Raw genomic sequence first — 20674 nt, 5'->3', positions numbered from 1 at the left:
GCTGTTTCTTTAGGACGTTCTTGGGTTGGGGTAGGCCATGGTGAGCATTGGAAGGGCGAGGCATTGGCTGAATCTGCGGCCTGAAGTAAAGGAAGAATGTAAAAACGAGTAGCTAAAATAAATAAATAAATAAAAACAGCCACACAAAATCCTGCTATTTAAAATGCTAGAAAGTGTTCACTTAAGAGAATAAAAGATTTAAGAAATGGCGATTTTGCAGACGCAGGTTTTGGAAACACTTTAGTTAGCTATTTCAATTTCAATTTAAAAGGCGAAGTATTATTATCAGGTTACTTAATTATCAAACTGTATCTAGGTGAAGACGCAAATATTTTGAGCAGTAAAACTGAAATCTTCTACCGCGAGATTAAAATGTTCTGTTACAAAACTGTCATTATTCTTGGCCATCTTTCTTGTAGTATTTGAACTTAATTTTTATTTTCATAGTTTAGATTTTTCGTTAAATTTCTATTCTAAATTTAGTATCGTAATTCTCAAAATTAAATATTACTTTTAGTAACAATCATGTTTGTATCATAATTTTAAATTACTCTATTCCTTATCAAACTATAGTAGTATAGTACATGCCATTATCCATCGAGCTACGGATGCTTAAAGATATTATGATATGATGACACATAATGATAATAGTAAGAACCAGATTCGAGCTACCGTGCTTTGTACGTAATAGAATGTTGCATGACAGTGTTAAAAAGAAAAAAATCGCTAATTGCTCTAGCGTTATTAGTAAAGTGACAAATAATCCTGATACGTCAGAGCTTTGATTATTTGACATTTTTCCTTATAAATATTTTTCTTTTTTTGAAGGTGCTCACCTTAAAGGAATGTAGTACACAATTGTGGACATTAATTATACCCGATTGGTACTTTAGACGAAACTAAGTGTTCTAGTTTTGAAATATTTCATACATTTCATATAGAGTTAACAAGACAGAGAAAGAAATATTTTGTACCTCATTTCCGGAGGCGAGAGTGACCTAGAAGAATAATCCGGCGTTCTCCTAGAAGCGGGATCGGCTATGAATTGCGTCCGACGTCTGTTCTCGAAACCACCCTCTCTCGAACGATGTCTGGGATATTCGACCATAGGCGAGGCAGTTGCCAAGGGACGCGACCGCTCGCTCATTGGGAAATACTGAGGAGATGTGGGTGTAATATCTATTGGAAGGCCATTCTGTTGTCGTCCATCTTTTTCGTAAGAGCGCGAGCTGCAGTCTACAGCCATTATACGGCGCTCTGAAACCAACACATGATGCAATTAATAAAAGTACAAGGCATATTTCTGTTGATACATAAAATTATCTTTCTAAGCAATTACTCGTACTTTTATTTCGAATAAAATGTGCAGTTAAGTTACATGCTGGATTAAATTTAGAATATTTAACAAACAGAACATTTAACATTTTAAGATTTGTTTCTACAAGTCCTGAAAAATTTTAACACAGATATATAAAATCAGACATCGACCAAGATCGTCAGATTGGGACCGAACCAATCGCCAAATCCTGGGTGAGGAGAATCATCATCCCACACCCTTTTATTTCGGACGCCACTGTAGAGACATTAGGAGTATTTTTTGGAAGCAAGAGAGATTAAAAATATGCAACACCTTAGCCGGGAATCGAACCACGGACCTCTGGAATACCGGCCCAGAGTGCAGAATTACTACACCACGAAGGCACGCTAAGAAGGCGGCAGAAATACATTATAAGTCTAATTCTAAATATTCGTTCGTCTTATTCATCAGTAGGAAAGGAGCAATGTCATTAATTAATTTTATTACTTAATTACAGATGAAGTCTTGTTCAAAAGCTTTTTGTTGGATTAAAAGCAGAGGATTTTTATAATTTAAGACTCTGATAAAGAGATCTCATTCTCATTTACTGGTGTGGGGAGCGGGGAATAATGTTACTGCTGAGTGGTCATGGGGTTTATTACTTTCTTATACAGTATCTTAAATGAATACAATTTTACTCTCTTTAACATCGTCTTCATTGAATTTCCAGAGCTATGACAGTCTCAAGCCTTTAATGGAAGAGTATCTGGTTGTCTGGAAAGTCCTCACTCATTTTTTCAATGTTCTTTTGTTACTCATTTTTTCAAAGTGGTTCAAAGTTCTTTTATTTGTAATGTTCCTTGGTACTTAGTCTATGTAGAGCATAAAAGGATCTAATGAACTGTAGAGCGACTTATCGCTGAGTTTACGTGTATAATAACAAGCCTAGGAAAGAGATAAAATACCCTTTCATTCACTGAAAGAAATAATAACAGATGGCTCCTTCTCGGGCTGACGGTAAAGCCTCCACTCAGAATTTCAACAGAAGATAAGAAAATAAGAAATTAATCTAATACTGAATTAAACGGATTTAGCCGAAGTCAGACACAAATTGTTAACGTAGTTGGCCATAATTCTAATCTAGTCAGCGACTGTCAACCGGCACACACAGTACGGCCTAGCTTAGTAGATTTAAGAACGAAGTATCCACGCGGCAAACACGCGCCACAAAGGACACGTAAACTCTTTCTTTCGAAGTAAGCTTAACTTTCCTTAAATACTGCTTCTAACTCATTTGCATAAAATACGATACTAAAACTCATTCTGGTAGGGAATATTAGGTGGGAAACGAGAATAGACAGTAAAGCATGTTTAAATTTAAAATAACTGTTAGAGAGTTAAAGTAATCTCCACATATTTATGAAAAGAACAATGAAAGTATGAATGAAATGAAAGCAATTCAAGTCAGTAGCATACTTTTCATTTTGCCGTTCTTTTAATGAGCTTCGTTATTCCTCATTCATAAAAGAAACTAACTTTATCAACAAAAAGCTGAATAATGTGCTCGCGGATTTATCTGAATCGAATGCTATACTACGAAATTTTGAAGACGGCGAAAAAAGCGAAAGGACGATGCAAACCGAAAGATTAAATTTCTTATTCATTTTTATTTTTGCTAGTTTCCCAACTCCCCTTTTTTAGAATATGCAGCGCCCTTTTTGTTTTTGTGTACGATTGTTCCTAATTGAATAGGATGAATTTTAAACGTATTCCGTATTTTAATTTATTGTGCATTTTATACATATATATGATGCATATGTATGTATATGTTTAAATAATTATATACATAAATTATATATATTTTATTTCAATTTTGTTACGCTTTATTTCATTGAATTGTGTTTGTTTCAATTTCTAATTGTTTTTGATTTCATTTTGATTTGAGCCTTTCCTGTTGGAAAGTGGCCACCTTTCATTATCGAACTTTGATTTAATTATTATCTCTTGATTATTCAATTCATTTCTCAGCATACCGTGCGATTTTAATTATATATATCTTCTTAATTTAAATTCTTCAACTTTCGTTCCTCTATATATGCCTATCAGTTTAAGTTATCATTATTACCTTTTGAACTTTTTGCACCCAGACAGACGTGAAAATCGAAAACAGATAAGAAAGGACTAACCTGTGTGGGCACAAAACTTCTGTTTCTGAGGAAAGACCCCTTCATCGGATGTTCTACCTGTCATAGACATAGGCATTATTCCTGGGCAAGCCTTATCTCCATCTGTATGGAATGATAAGTTGTACCATTGTGGTAATTCATTCGATGATGCAGCTTGTAAACTAATAACAACCTTTAAAGACATAAAATTATCCGTTACCAAAAACTGGAACATAAGCATCATAGAATATCAGCACTCAAATATTTTACAGGAGCTACCTTTAATAAGAATTTTCCAACCGAAATTTCTGTAGCATAATATCTTGAAATTAGAGCTGCATTAATGCTTTTGCTAACATCCGAAAAAAGAAGGAATGAGCACAGGGTGGATGTTAACTTTCTTGATTTTGCCCCCCCCCCAGTGAGACCGTACAGATTGCACCTGCTCTGATCCGACCTTGTGTGACCTTATATGTCCGAAGAGAAAAGCCTAGATAACGAAGAAGGATGCCTTAGTAGATGTCTTTTTAAGCGAAATTGGCTCGTATTCGTGCTAGACACGAGACACGAGACGAGTTGTATACAAACATCGTTATTGAATACTTAATGATATTATGACAAATTTCTTTTTTCATGACGGAATTTTACAGTTAATATGGTTTATAGCGAAGAGTTACATGTCACAGTAGTGCAAACTTAAGCCAAAAAATTAGACGGATCTCTATTTTACATAACACTTCATCGATTTTGAAAATGACTATCATCGGTCCCTCTTCTTCGGAAGCAAAATATTTTGTTGCGAGGACAAACTAAGCTAAGACACTAGAACTTTGAAAGTTTTGAAAAAAAGGAACGGAAGGAATGTCCTTTAAATTACACTGGTGTGCAAAAATTAAGGACGAAGTGGAAAAATTAGCATATCAGCTGAACGAAGAGGCAGAGCGGACAGAAAGACCAATCAGGAGATTAAGTAAGGTGATGTACGGTAGCACATGCGCAGATATGCAGATAGACGTAATGGGAGAGTATCTGAGTAGTATAAAGCATGTTGTCGGTGTAAGATCAGTATTTCTGGCAAAGAGATTGCACGCCGTATAGCAGTTAAAATCACACCAAGTTGCTGCCTCAGCGAGAAATGGCGAATAATCAATCTGTTAGACGACATCTGGATGCTTTTACTCGAGGTCGAATCATTGGGAAGTTGGAGGAAGGCCGCAGTGTGACAAGTGTGGCTGCAGAGTTCGGAATTGCTCACAGCATCGTTTCACGACTTTGGAGAAAATTTCAAATTATAGGAACAGCTATCTGGGGGTTTAGTAGTGGTCGTCCACGAGGAACCACACCCGCAGATGACCGGTATATTGCCTTACAGGCCAGAAGAAACAGGCGGCAGACAGCGGGAGAAATCGCTAGACACACGACACAGGCGACTGGACGACCGATATCGCATTTTACCGTGGCCAGAAGACTGCACGGTGGTTGTCTGTTTGCACGACGTCCTGTACGGTGTGTACCTCTGACGCCTGCCCATCGGAGAAGGCGTTTTCTGTGGTGCCGGGAACACCGGAATTGGAGAGACAATGAATGGGGACGAGTACTCTTTACAGATGAGAGCAGATTCAGTCTGAGTAGCGATTCTCATCGCATACTCATTTGGAGAGAGCGGGGAAGCCGCAAGCATCCCTCGAACATCATTGAAAGGGACAGGTATGGAGGTGGCGGTGTTCTCGTTTGGGGAGGCATCATGCTTGGTAGTCGTACAGACCTTCACATCTTCGACGCAGGTTCAGTCAACGGGACCCGTTATTGTAACGAGATTCTTCTTCCATATGTGCGTCTTTTTAGAGGCGCTATGTGTCCGCAGTTCCTTTTCATGGACGACAATGCACCATGTCATCGCACAGTAGCTGCCGAACAGCTCTTAGAGAGTAAGGATATTGTACGTATGGATTGGCCGGCACGATCTCCGGATCTCAATCCCATCGAGCATGTATGGGATTTTCTAGGCAGACGCTTGGCAGCTCGTACCTTACCACCAGTAACGATTCCGGAGCTTCGATTAGCGCTGCAAGACGAATGGGCAGCAATGCCTCAACAACTCATTGACACCCTCATTCTCAGCATGGGCAGACGCTGTGAAACCTGCCTAGCAGTCAGGGGAGATCATATCCCCTATTAAAGACCGGATGTATCTTGCTGGACACCCATCACAGGGATGCTTCGGCCTTCAGTCGCATTGCGCTCCATGCTACGTTTTCAATAAAGCTTCTTTTTATCCCTCTGATTTCTCTTTTAGTAAGTGTTGCTTACATTACTCATGTTCTTACGTATTGGGGATCTTACGGTATTAAATGTGTTGACTAAATCCGGAGGGGTGAAAATTGAACAGTCTTCACCCCCTCCGGATTTAGTCTTCGGACCTTGCGATTGTAGCTTCAATTACACCACGAAGGTAAGCGGTTTGGAAAGGGGGGCATACTTTATATTCTCTTCCACTTAAGGAGGGTTGAAGAGTTGGAAACCCGCTAGTCAGATCCATGAGGTAAGGAAATATTGTCTACTATATATCTATTGTAGTGTGCACTTACTACATTTTAGTTCGCTCAACTGTAGTGTTATTTAGAACTTTTTGAAGCTAGGAAACTATGAAAATCAATTACTCGCTTTCGCCGAGATTTTAACTCCGGACTTCCTGTTTGGCTAATCAGACGTGCTTCTAGTTACACCACGAAAGTACGCAATAAAAAAAGAAAAATACTTTAAAAGTCTACTACATCAGCTGAAGGAGAGCTTTTGAATAATTTTATCGGAACTAAAGACAGAACTGTGGTTAAGGTACCAGCTAATGAAGGATTAAGTACTGAAAATTTATTTATTACTGTTTTTGTAGCAACAAGTTCATGTAATTTGAATCCAGCTCCTAGATACACGTCAAAACACACTGACAACGAAAATTATAAATTTTTCAATAGCCAAAACCTAATTGGAAAATTTAATGGAGCTGAGATGAGTGCGCGACAAATGAAAGCTGTAAAACTGGGTTATTGTTTAAATATGAAAATAGCATTATGAAACTTCGATGAGAAGTTAAGATCTTTATAATTATTGTACGATAAAGCAAATACGTTTCACTCATACATAATTTTATAGTATGATTATGAACGCACATATTCTAATTTCTAACCATGTTTTATGCCCACACTTATAAAGCGCATATTGCTCAAAAACAGACAAACTTGGAATTAAGCCAGAACACAGAAAATACTCCCTTTTAAATAAATTCATCTTTTTAATGACTGCCTAACAAAAATTATATTAAAGAAAAGTTATGAAATTTATTCAGTACTGAGATAAAACTATGAAGTTTACTTTAAAATTGATAAGATGTACTATCAGTCATAAGGTTATTTAAAATAATAATATTTATTTACTTAACTCTTTTCTGTTCCTTCTGTTTCTTTACCAGATTCAAACAAATTATTTTGAGTTTAAGTAGCTTTTTTAAGTATTATTTTAAGTCGCTCTTTAACAGATTCAAACAAATTATTTTAAGTAGCTGTTTTAAGTATTATTTTAAGTCGCTCTTTACCAGATTCAAACAAATTATTTTGAGTTTAAGTAGCTCTTTTAAGTATTATTTTAATTCGCTCTTTACCAGATTCAAACAAATTATTTTGAGTTTAAGTAGCTCTTTTAAGTATTATTTTAAGTCGTTCTTTACCAGATTCAAACAAATTATTCTGAGTTTAAGTAGATCTTTTAAGTATTATTTTAAGTCGCTCTTTACCAGATTCAAACAAATTATTTTGAGTTTAAGTAGCGAGACAATTTGTAGTTTTAAGATAATGCTACAAGTTCTTAATGGGAGAAGAGCGGAAGGGAGAATTTTCGGCTAAATATCCACTATTTTCCTTTTCAGCTCAACTTCCACGGCTGAAAGTGGGCATCATCATGTTGGTTAACCATCCACAATTAGCCTGTGACTATTAAGCCTCCTATCAACCCGACCTGTGAAATTCGCGAGTGAATTTTGTTTTTTTAGAGAATAGGAATAGAATCTTCATTAGCTGGAGTCACGTTTATTTCGTAGTAAAAGCTAGTTTATATGTTAGACTTATTTAAATATTTCATTACTGAAATTTCGAAAGTAGCGTTGCTAGTATTTATTAGCCATCCTACAAGGTGCAGGTTTAGTAAATCGTTTAATTAAGTTTCACCTCTTATCCCAGTTATATTAAGTATAGTTAGACTTCTATTCAGTGTGCATACGACAACTCTTCAAAGCAAAAGAAGGTTAAACAGGAAAAATAAGACAGCTAATTAAGTTTGCTCTTAGATCGTTTCATCATTTAAAACTGCATGCGTTTTAAGAATGTGTCCATATTTCTTTTCTCCAAGTATTTAAGTAGTCCTTTTCCTCTTTATTTAATCTTATTTTAAATTCAAACCTCTTTCAATAGATTTTAAACTAATTCGTGTTAGATTTCGGAAATTCTTAATTTTGCGAAAACCACTTCGTTGTTTTTTCTAGGTTAAATCTCATGGTCTGTAACGTTTTCCAATGTAACGGAATGGAACGTTAAACGGAAATAGGTTATTGAAAATATTTGAGATATGTTTAAACATGATGTTTCACGTAGGTATTAAAACTTTCGGTGGGATTTTATTTGCACCCGTGTAATTATTCTTTTACAAGTTTACTTGCTATTAAGATTTTTGAAAGTTGCTTATTAAATGCAAAATTGGTGTTTTATTACATTTTTAAGTGTGCAGTAACATCCTTTATTGAAACAAAAGTTGTAAATATACATTTTTATTAATGGGAGGAATCTTTTCCATTGTTTAAGCTTTAAACTGAAAAATAACCTTTTGGAGAAGTTTTTCGTCCCGTCCTCCTTAAACACCAAGAACGGAAACTTGTTGATAGATGAGAACGTAACTTTAAAGGTACTGGAGAATCCTATCAATTTAGTAAATGAAAAAGTAAAATATGAGATTTTGAGAAGATTATCGTGATTATTTCTGAGAGAAGAATGCCTTTTATGATGCAAAATAAGACCAGTTCAAAGGTTTTATTAGTAAACGTGCAAGAAACGCACCTGTCGCTGGCAACATACATATTTCACATAATTGAATTCTTGAAAGAAAAGGTTGTAAAGAAGAAATCTTAAGATCAGAATAAATGTACGAAGAGAAAGGAGCATTTTTTTATTCTGCAGAATGACAAGAATTAGAATGAAGAGGAACGCAAACGAAGAAAGACATACCACAGGGTTGTTCAAACTTTTCATGCAAACAAAATTTGAAAAAAACTTGAACACCAAATTTTGTCAAGAGCACTATAAAAATGTAATAAAAGTAGACATTCCAAATTTTTATATTCTTTTATTTTATGCAAAAAAATATTTTAAAATTGAAAACATTAGAAGCGGATCTTAAACGTGTATGCAAATTTACTCATTAATATTGAGGTACATAGTAATGTAGTTTTTGTCTTTAGCTCTAACACTAAGAAGCTAATATAACAGAGGCTGATACTGCTTTTTCTTTTCAGGCCTCGCATTATTTTTTTAGCTCAAAGTGGCATTAATCCAGAAGGGCTATTCGTCTCGAAATGGCATATTGCGTCGAATCACACTAACCGCTGTATAACTTTTCAAATTGTACGACCAAATATTACCATCCAGTATTAGGTTTAAAAAAAAATTAAGTAATGAAGAACAACGTGGTTCTCCATGCAAATATGAACAGTTGAAAGCCCGAAATGGGAAGTTGGAATTTATTTTATTGTCTATTTCATATTTTGTAAGACTTTAACGAATTTTTGATTAAAAACTCAGCTATTTCAAAGCGAGCAATCGCAATACTGTACGGTAAAAAACATTTCTATCTCCAGCGCGCGAAAGTGTCAATCGGAAACTCTAGAGTTATGTTGTTATTAAATGTTTTTGGCCCGAAGAGACATTATCCCAATTCCTCTCGAACTTCTACGTGTGTTTAAAGGGAAAAAAAAGCCCCTTTGAGTGTAATATAAAATCTGAAAGCTTTCAAATTTCGTATTTAATTTTTTTTGTGTATGTGTGTGTTTGCTTACGTATTTGATGATGTATAATGCGCAAAATTCTGATAAGACGGTATTCATTCATCTGCCACTTTGATCCTAATTTTATTTTTCTGATTTTTATTCTTGTAACCACCAATCAGAATATTATGTGCTACCAATTATGGTAATAATAAAAGAACATAAAGTTTCGTGGAAAAAAAAGGATGAAATAAATTTTTAGGATAAAGATTCATGCCATATTGAAAAATCGTCAGTTTTGTATTATAATGCTACATTGTAAGAATCGTAAAGCGGATAGATTCTGTGCTGTAAGAGTCATGTAATTCAAAACTAGTAAGATTTCATTTCTGTTTGCTAAATCGTTTACGCACGTAGCAATGGTCTTATGCGAAACGTCCTAACTCTATCACAGCGTGCAACAGGTTAGATATGTCCACGCAGGCTTTCCCACTTCTCCATCCGACAGTAATGCAGTTCACTTTATTTCTTCAGCAATCAAAGTTTGATAAGAAGATCATTAATGTGTATTAATTATTCATAGAGATTTCATTCTGTAATTCCGAAGTCCTGACAGTTTTTTCTTCTTTTTTTTTGCTTTAACTCATCTCATAATTGAGAAACATATTCTTCAGATGTTTTTCATTTTTCAAGATTTCGTTGTTGTACAAGTTTCAGCTTTCGTTTTAAACTATAGAATTAAATTAAAAATCTGGCCCACAAAACGCTATTTGGATAGACCATATTTGACAGGCAGACCATATTTTGGGCAACCCTGGCTGTTGCTAACTAATAAAAGGAAAGGAAAATTATTTCTTAATTCATCTTCCAACATGAATTGAATAACTTGATAAATCGAATTCAAAACAGACAAAACGAGACAATATCCTCAATCTAAAAATTCAGTACATCAGCAAAACAAAACAAAACTTTTTAAAAATAATTTAAGTTCAAAATAGTATATGTAAGTGTCAGCAAGCACTGGACTGAGGAGGATATACGTAGCTAATCTTTGAAGTGACAAAAAATGACTTACTTTGAAAATCTGCAAAGATATAATTGAGTTAAAAAAGGAAAATCTGAAACATATTACGCCCCTTACCTAATAAATAAATAAAAATACAAATTATGCCCCTTTGGGCGTAATATGTATAGTTATGCCCAAAAGGGTTTGTGTGTTACCTTCAATAACATGTTCTTCGCACTTAACCATAAAATTCATTTAAACAGCAATATTGTGAAATAGGTTTAAAATGAGCATATTTTTAGAATTTCCGATAAACAGTCTCGCGCTCATCTAGAGATAAACAGTTTTTTCCCCGGTAGAGTTTTGCCATTGTTCGCTTTTAAATCGTTGAGTTTATTCATCGAACATTTGTTAAAATTTTACAAAACATGAAATAGATAATAAAACAAATTCCATATTCCAAATCTGGGCTCCCAGATGCCCATTTCGGGTGGAAACGTACGTTATTCAAAATTGGATGGCTCTATGTACCGTTGTTTTATCACAATGCGAGAAACATACATAAATTTATGCAGATTCTTCATTATTTAATTTCTTTAAATACAATACAGGGCGTACAATATTTTCTTTAAATACAATATTTGGTGGCAACAATTTGAAACGGGAATTGACATTTGTAGTATGATAAATAAATAAAAATACATATTACGCCCAAGAGGGCATTTTTTTAACGTTTTGTGTGTTACCTTTATTTATTCAATAACATGTTCTTCGTTCTTAAACCATAAAATTCATTTCAACAGCAATATCGCGAAATAGGTTTAAAATGAGCATATCTTTAGAATTTCCTATAAACAGTCTAGCGTTCGTCTGGAGATAAACAGTTTTTTTCCGGTCGCCGCTTTTTCGGATGGTTCAGACTGTCCTTTTACTATCGATAGGCAGACTTTTGTCATCGATAATCAAATGGTCGTTGCTTATCGATTACGAACTTTTTGAATGTTTTGGATTCGTGTATGAACTTTGTCAGAAGGAAAATGAATATCGCGAAACCTTGCAATTTAAAGGAATACTTTGCAGACACGAAGTAGAAACTGTTAAAAAATTTGCTTACTATTATAGAAAAGCATTTGATGATAAGAGTATGTTATGAAGTATGTTATGTATGATACGAGTTATGAAAGTAAATGTAAAGATAATGTATGTATGTATGTGAAGTAAATAAAATCCTCTAGAATTTAAACGCTTTATTTGGTTATCTAGTTGAAAGTTTGGCCATTTGGTTCTTTTTGTTCTTAAGTACTTATCAACATAAATTTTTATAAATTTTATTGCCTAACATCTAGTTGAAGTTTCGAGATCTGGTTTTAGTTAAAAAAAATGGTTTATACACATTCATATTCGTTAATTTTGTTGCATAATGTGTAATAGAGTTCTGTTTGAATTTTATTTGGTTTCATTGTCAGCTATTGCATGCTTTTTTTAAATAGCTGATACTTTACAAAACATTCTATATTATATTAAACATTAAAAAAGGTATACTGTGTTAGATTCGAAAATTTTTATTATTGTTTCTTCAGAAACTCAACAATTGCCTCGATGACTACATATTTTTCATCCTGTCTTATTGTATAATTGCAATCTGTTGATTGAAATATAATAATTTAACAGTCAGTGTGTAAAGAAAATTCATTCTTTAGTTTTATCACGAACAATGTTTTTCAAAATAATCTTATACTTAAACACAACCAATTCAAAAAAATATACTGCTTTAAGTTAATAGTTCACCATAAAATTACATGCACTGAAATATCAGGAAGTTATAATAATGAAGATATTGACACTTTCGGAAAACAGGAAAGTTTTCTGAAGTGTATTTATTTCTTTAGTGATGTATAAGTCAATGCTACTTAGCTTGTATAATATTACATTACTGTCTATTTTGACTGGCACCAGTAGATTAGCAGATAAGATAGATGAACACTGGATGTTTGATCCAAGTACAAATACTGGTGAATGGGCTAGCTGCATGGGATGTTTCCTGTTTCTCCGTATGTATTATGTGAATATAAGTCAATTTCTCATAGAAAGACCTTCTCAAAGGCATCCCTTTGCCTAAGGTACATTGCTCTTACTGTACATTACCTTGCTTTGTGTAACTTAGCATAGCCATCAACACCTTAATAATTTTAATACAAAATGACAATTTTTTTTTTTTACTCCCATATTACCACAACAAGTTTGGCAGGATGCACTAAACTGTGTCAACCATGTATACGTGCATATAACAATTCTTCAGTTTTTAATAAGCAGCATCACCAGTTTTTGTATATTTGTTTCCTTTTTTTTTGTGTGTATTTGTCCAATTTACAATGATTTTTATAACAAATCATATTTGTATTTTTGTAACAAATCATACTTTTTTAAATGTGAAATTAATTTAAAAAATATGCACTTGTGGAATTTGTCTGCAATGGATGAAATAGTAGTATGAATAAAATTCTGAAAAAATAAAGCTGAATCAAATTATACAGTTATAAGTTACAGAAGAATGGAATTTGGTATGTTAGTTAAATTTAAATTAACCGTAATCTTTCTCCCTTCGCTGTTGCTATACCACCAAAAGAAAACCAATTATGAACAGCAACCTGCAAACAAAAATTTGCTTGTAACAAGGTTTATTAATTGATTGGTACAGACCTTAATGGCATATTTGTTACTAAATGAATCTAAAGCAAACCAGTATGAAGGGTAGTTTTACAGGTAAACTTGTTTTCAAATTAGCAACTCTGTAAAAGGGATCATCCAGCTGTACTAACACTGCATGTTCTTTCTCATATCTAGTTGTAACAGGCAGTTAAGATAAAAACACTTGTAACACTCCTTAATTTTTATGTATGGTAGCCCAGTTACATGACTACAACATTTTCCACTACTTTTTTTACACTGTGAACTTGGTTTAGAAAGTTATTTACCAAGATTTTGGGATGTTGTATAGAAATATCACATGGAACAACTACAGTCAAATGTATTGTTTCAGAAGAGAGTATATCCTCTTACTGAATCTTTTCCTGCACTTATTGTTTGATTTAATATTTTCAGTATAGTGGAATGAACATCATGAAAACATAGCGTCCTGTAGATCTTTCTAAATAATTCCATTCATATATTCACACTTTTATTTTTGTAAGTTGATGCAGAAGACAATACATATTTACATCTATTTCTGATACTTCCAATTTTAAGGAATAATCATGGAGTCTATACTGTTACATAGAAGATGCTAAAAAATACTTAACAGGGAGTTTCACATTATTGATGCAACAAAAAAGCTGAGGTTTATTGCATTTTTAACAATATGTTAAAACTCATACAAGCATTTATTTCTTTTATTATAGATGTAAATCAATGACCAGTTCCTAAAGCATTGAAAGATAAAAGTCCAGGAAAAAATTCTCAGTTCATAATGCCAAAGTATTTTGTTAATAATGTAAAATTCAATTAAAAAAAGATTACTCATGTTATTATGCAGAATTCATGCTAAAATTCTATATTAGAAACAAGTATCCATTAATTGTGTTAGGTAGAATTAAAGAATAAACAGTCGGGCGTAAATTTATTAAATGCATAAAACATAACAAAAGCCAGGGCTGTATTAATTCATCCATTTAAAAAATTGTGGCTTCTCTATCTAACTTCAAATCTGTGACTTCAGAAAAAACTCTAAAATTGTAATTTTTTTCCAGAGAAGCATTTCCCTCCTCAGAAAAATAAATGTTAAAAAAGAATTGAAATGCAAAACTTCTGCACTTTATGCAGAAAGTGAAATGAAAATCTTTATTTCATTATAATTTTAATCATAAAAACAGATCTGCTTAATATCATTTTTTGAAACAATAACAATAAAATAAAAATATTTCTTTATTTTAAGCATGTCCAGTGATATTAAAAATTGTTTTAAATTTTGATTTTGACTTTCAGATGCCTCAGAGGATTTCTATTTTCATATTTTCATTTTCGTTACTTAATTAATCTGATCTTTATTTTTTTTAATAAAATTCTTAAGTTTCTGATCTTTAATTATTTAACCCTTTCTTTAATTTCGCTTATTTGTTATTTGTTCTCTGCTGTTTTGTTGTCCGCTTTTCCTTATTTTAAAACCGTTAAGCTGAAACACTCGTCAATTCCAATGTTTCTTGAATAAGTCTATGTTTCAAAACGATTTCATATTTCATTTAAAGCATTTTATGATACATATATTTTATATTATTTCCTTCATAGAGAGTGATAATAATGATAGACATAATTCGGAACTGGAAAAGTAAGAGCTCTTACGCTTACATTTATAAATTAAAATGAAATATAGGCAAAGATTGAGAATCAAGAAGAAAATGGATCATATTACCTCTCCTAAAAAATCACTGAATGCATTCCTCCTGTCATAGTCCCAAGCGCTGATCTGAAGAGCTTTCCTTCTGAGCTCCGTTTGTCTCAAGTGATGGAAGAAAAATGTTTGATTAAACTGGGGATCGTTTGTGTCTGCTATTGCCTTTGAGCGACGCTTATTTTCCTTACTAAAGAATAATTGAACAAGATTAGGCGTGTAAAAAAAAAGAACGGTCATAATTAACATAACCGTGAGTGATAACCGTTCAGTAATCAATTCTGAAAACAAATAACCTGTTGTCTGGTAGAAGGACGACTTTTATATAAGTATTCCTTCGTGACATGTCAGGTCTCGGCAGCAAATCCTTTGCACATACCACTGTCACAATTAGCTGGTAGGTTTGCTGATCGTACCACAACCCGACCTAAGAAAACGAAAATAAAACAAATAGAAAAAGAAAATGTTGTGATTTAAATTATATCTATAAAGTGTAAAGAAAAAAGAATTACCAGTTTCATACTTAAAAATATGATTTTAATAATAGTTTCTTATATTAATAATCATATTTAAATGCATTTTTCTCTCCAAGTAATTTAGCGTCATTAATTGAATTTTTTTATTGCACTAATCAAGTGTATTTCTTCCTATGAGATTCTTTCGGATTCATGGATTCATTTTAGGCGTTTTTTTAACGTTTTGTGTGCTACCTTTATTTATTAAATATGACGTTCTTTGCAACCATCAAATTCAGTTCAATAGCAATGTCGCAAAATAATTTTAAAATGAGCCTATCTTTAGAATTTCCGATACACAGATCCGCGCGCTAAAGATAAAAAGGTGTCCCCCCCCCTCGTAGAGTGTTGCTGTTGCTCTGTATTGCTCCCGCCATTTCTCTGTATTGCCCCCGCCTTCCTCGCGTGCCTTCGTGGTGTAGTGGTCAGCACACTGAGCCGGTATTTCAGAGGTCCGTGGTTCGATTCCCGGCCAGCGTCGTAAGGCTACGTCGCCAGCGTCGTAAGCCTACGTCGCCAGCGTCGTAAGCCTAGGTGTGTGATTCGAAACGTTCCTGAAGATCTTTCATCTGACGATTTGATAGCTGAATTAAGTGCAGCTGCTCATATAAAAACAATGGAATCCGACCTTTGTTTAAACTTAAAGAACGCACCCTAAAAGAGTACGCTGGATTGTCGAATGTGACTCCACCACTTTCCAGGCAGTCATCGCAGTTCGAAAGCTCTTCTTCGGTTGGAATGCACTTCCCATCTCGGAATTTCTGGGCATCCTCAGATGTTGCAAGTGCCAGCAATATGGGCACACGCAGGAGCGCTGTACATCACCAACCGTGTTCTGTGCCTATTGCGCTGGCCCCCACAGTCTCAAAGACTGTCACGCCGAACTACCGGAGTGTATCAACTGTCGAGACAGCAACCACCATCACGGCACCTTGTATGACTACCGACACCCTACCTATGCTTCAGAATGTCCATCATATCAACGCACAGCAGAATACATTCGAAGTATCACCCAATACTAGAAGTACTTCTACCAGCTCTTCTTCCACAATTCCTAATACACTGCTTTCACACAGTAATGCTAATTCCTCTACTCCTTCTGGTGTCAAAAGTTCTGCCATGAATCTAGATTTTACTCCAGCTCTTGGGTATTAATTTTATCCAGATCAATTTACAAAAATCTCGTGCTGCTACTGCACATGCTGTTGATTACGCAGTTAATGCTAAAGCCGATATATTTATTGTTCAAGAACCCTACACGAGGGATGGTAAGATTGTGGGCTTTCCACTACGCTAGTCGATATATCAACATGTAAATAAGGCAGAGCCTCCTAGAGCAGCAATCGTAGTTCTTAATCCCTTATGGTCTCCACTTGTTCTCAAGACTGATCGTGACCATGTGACTATATTACTGGAATTAATTGATATTAAAATTATCCTTTATTCCATTTATTCTCCACCAACAGCGTCATTGGAATCAGCACTTCCATTTCTAGAATATATCCCGCAACATTACCCAGTGCCACATAATATTATAGCGGGCGATTTTAATGCCCATAGTACAATATGGGGATATCCTCAAACAGATGTTAGAGGTCGTCTTCTAGAGGATTTTCTTAACTTAGATAACCTAGTCCTTCATAACACTATTGATGCTCCTCCGACCTTTGAACAAGCTTCTACATATGGATGGCCTGATCTCACTATATCCACGCCTCCAACAGCTGTCTATGTACAAAATTGGACGGTTGATGATATTAGTGGTCTATCAGATCATAAGCATATTCTCTTTCAATTAGAGCATACAACCAGTACATCTATTGTCCGTCGCTATCGGCTGCCTGGGCATAAAATTGCTGTCTTTCGTCGTCGTGTTACTGCATGTCTTCGCAATTTAGTTCCACATTTGCATCGTTGCACGACGTCAACGGAGTTGAATGAATTCACAGTCCATCTAATGACATCGATACAGGCAATTTGTAATGATCTTCTGCCGCAATGACATACAAAGAAATTGCAATCAATTACCTGGTCGAACTCTTCCTTAGGACAACAACAGCAGATCTTTGAGACGGAAGCTGAAGCAATTGCGACGTCTCGGCACCTCAGACCGTCTATTAGAAGTTTACCGGCGCGAACGCGATCGATATAAAAAATGATTCTACAGGCTAAGCTTCAATCTTGGCGTGATTTTTGCACCAATAATACCGAAACTTATGGTTTACATCATAAGTTAGCATCGGATAAATTATTCAAACCTGCGGTTTTGCATTTTCCTCCACCATCACAAGCCTCACCTACGATCTGCTCTACGGAGGAAATGATTTCTAACCTTCTGGATGACATTTTCCCAATGGATGATGCTTCAGCAGATACACATCTTCAAGCTGACATTCGCCGGAATACATCTCCTCCTAATAATACACCAGATCCTGACTTCACGCTTTCAGAAATCTCTTATGTAGTTAATCATCTTCCAAAGAAGAAAGCACCTGGATTGGATGGTGTGGATTATGGCATTATTAAAGTTATTATCCTATCTAATTTATCCTTCTTCCGTGACTTCTTTAACAAGCTTTTCCGCACTGGTACTTTTCCACCTGAATTTAAGGTTGGTCAAGTTATTCTCTTTTTGAAGAACAGGGATGCCCGTCTCTCAACATCATACCGTCCTATTTGCCTTTTGTCTGTTATGGGCAAGGTATTTGAGCGGCTGATAGTACAACGCCTTAAACATCATCTTCATAACACCAATTTTCTTTCCGATCGACAGTACGGTTTTCGTGCTGGTAAGACCACATTGCATGCTCTGAAGGATGTTACCGATGCCATATATACGAATAAACTGGCTGGCTACCACACGGCCTTTATCAGTGTCGACTTGAAGTGCGCCTTCGATACCTTGTGGTGGCCGGCTATTATTCAAGCCTTGCAACAAGCCAAGTGCCCTGTTAATCTCTTCCAGACCTTGTAAGGATCTTAAGTTTTACTAACGTTTATTTTATTTTAAATCTTTATTATCACTTCTTATTTTCTACTTCCGGCCAGAATTATAAGCGTGAAGGAGTTTATGCAAAGTCGTCTGGCGAACGCCAAGTATTTAAGTGTGGCCTTTTTGCCAAGCAGAAGAGAGGAAGCCGTGAGTTCGAAGCAGGCCGCTTACCTTAGAAGTTACGCAGTTGCTACTTTGCCTTCCAGGCCAGAGGTTTTAATCCTCTTGATAAATTAAACGTATTGTAGTGTTCACAGTCTCTGTGCTACATACGCTTCCTGTTATTATAAGGCCAATCTTATTCTAAAGTTAAATTAGAGTTTAGTTTTATTTTGATATCTTTTAAGTTAGACCCCGAGTGGAGGGTCATTGTATTCCGAAGTACGGAAGTCACTGTATATAAAGAAAAAATAAAGGGTTTTGTATACCCTTCGTCTGTATCCTGTCTACTTACTACAATTAGTGAACATAGCTTTAGTAAGCTCTCTGTTCTAGTCAGGTCATTGTATGTTTCCGAAGAAGGTTAGAAGAAACATTGAACCTGATAGTGGCGCCCGACGAAGAATAACCATGGCCGAGTTTCAAGAAGAACCTGTGCTGCCTGCAGAAACAGCTCAGAATCCAGAAATGCCAGCTGCCGCCCTGGAAGGATTTGGGTACATTGTCCAGATGCGCGCTTCGATGAAACCAGAAGCAACGTTTAATGGAAACTCACAGGTAACCAGTTTTTTGGAAAAATTGGATGACCACTTCATGCTCTACCCCGTGCACGAGTTTCAAAAAGTTACCTTAGCTACCAGCGCTTTGAGGGGCCAAGCGCTTAACTGGTTCAAATGTATCGGCAGAAGTCTCTTGGGTCAAGCAGGAAGTCCCACCTATACCTACGAAAATTTCAAGACTGCCCTACTAAAAGCCTTCCCTGTTGTAAGGGATCGTGCGAAATTAGAAACAGAACTTTTCAGTATATATCAACAAAGAATGGAAAAGCTCTCGAGTTTTATTTTAAGAAAAATTCACGTTTTCAAGCTCTTGTATGGAAACCGTCCGGATCCTGAAATAATTCAAGTGATTTTGCCGAGGTTACTACCCCAAGTGCAAGACTTTATTGAATTACGAAATCCGACTACACTGGAAAAGTTATTTGAGCTAGCAATCCAGTTTGAAAGTAGAAGAACGGCGGACGTCGAAAGAAGACGCCAATATCAACAGCGAAACCAATTTGGTACGCCAAGACTACAGCAAACTCAAGCTACGGAGAAGAAGCGAATCAGTGGGCAAGGAAACCCGAGCATTCAAAAACAGCCGGCGAACGTCGACAGTTCAATAGCAACCCAGGAAAAAAGTCTCAAGGCCAGTGGAGAAAGAAGGAAAGCACCGAAAGGAAAAATAATTTAAACTAAAACGGATTTCTGCTGACGAGAGGGTGCGGAAATCCGAAGGCTACGAAAACCCCTCTTCCTACAAGTTAAATACAGTAATGGTGAAAAATTTAACTCTTCCGAAGATTGAAGTCTTGGTAAATAATATCCCGGCCACCGCACTCCTGGATACCGGCGCGCAGTGTTCCTGTGTGGCAGAAGTCTTTTTTAGAAAGTATTTTCGCAAATACCGCATATATAATGCGGATAATACAACAGTATTAGCGGCGCAAGGAGAACAATGTAAGTGCGTAGGTAAAGTACCTTTGTACATCCGTATCAAGGACGAACAAGTAAAGGTGATGTTTTTTATAGTAAAGAATTTGCAAGCACACTTAATACTAGGAATAGACTTTCTTTCAGACGCACAAGCTACACTGGATTTTAATGAACCGTCTCTTAAGCTGACGATGAAACCAGTGCGTGTAGAAAAGGTTGAACCGCCAAGGTTAAATCTTGACCACCTGCCTAATGACGAGCAAGATAGAATCCGACAAGTGGTAAGTGAATTTGCTTCCTTATTTAGTGATATTCCAGGATTTACCCAGGTTACTAACCATAGTATTGACACCGGAGATGCATTGCCGGTTCGTCAAAAACCATACCGGTATGATAAGAATAAGGAAAAAATTATAGAATGGCATATTACCGATATGCTACCTAAAAAGATCATAACGCCTATCTCAAGTAGTTATGCTAGTCCGGTGGTTTTATGTAAGAAAAATAATGATTATACTTTGGAGCATCCAAAAAGGTGGAGATTCGCTATTGATTACCGTAAATTAAATTCCATAACGAAATATCCGGTATATCCGTTACCGATTATAGAAGAAATTTTAAGGAACATAAAATCAACCAAATTTATGACGACTTTA

At 35.4% G+C, this 20674-nt stretch overlaps 1 protein-coding gene across 1 annotated transcript in view; it reads right to left on the bottom strand.

The window, feature by feature from the left end:
• Positions 1-20674, bottom strand: part of LOC118200366 (regulating synaptic membrane exocytosis protein 2-like) — a 472906-nt gene that overhangs the window by 373165 nt on the left and 79067 nt on the right. Inside the window, 4 exon segments of the mRNA XM_085809579.1 lie at positions 975-1257; positions 3484-3655; positions 14896-15064; positions 15171-15301. Of these exon segments, the coding sequence (XP_085665705.1) occupies positions 975-1257; positions 3484-3655; positions 14896-15064; positions 15171-15301 (755 nt within the window).

Source organism: Stegodyphus dumicola, chromosome 2 (assembly GCF_044657685.1).
Source record: "Stegodyphus dumicola isolate Sdum_Otavi_A_Nest chromosome 2, ASM4465768v1".
NCBI lineage: Eukaryota > Metazoa > Arthropoda > Arachnida > Araneae > Eresidae > Stegodyphus > Stegodyphus dumicola.
This window is presented reverse-complemented; position numbering and strand designations above follow the sequence as displayed.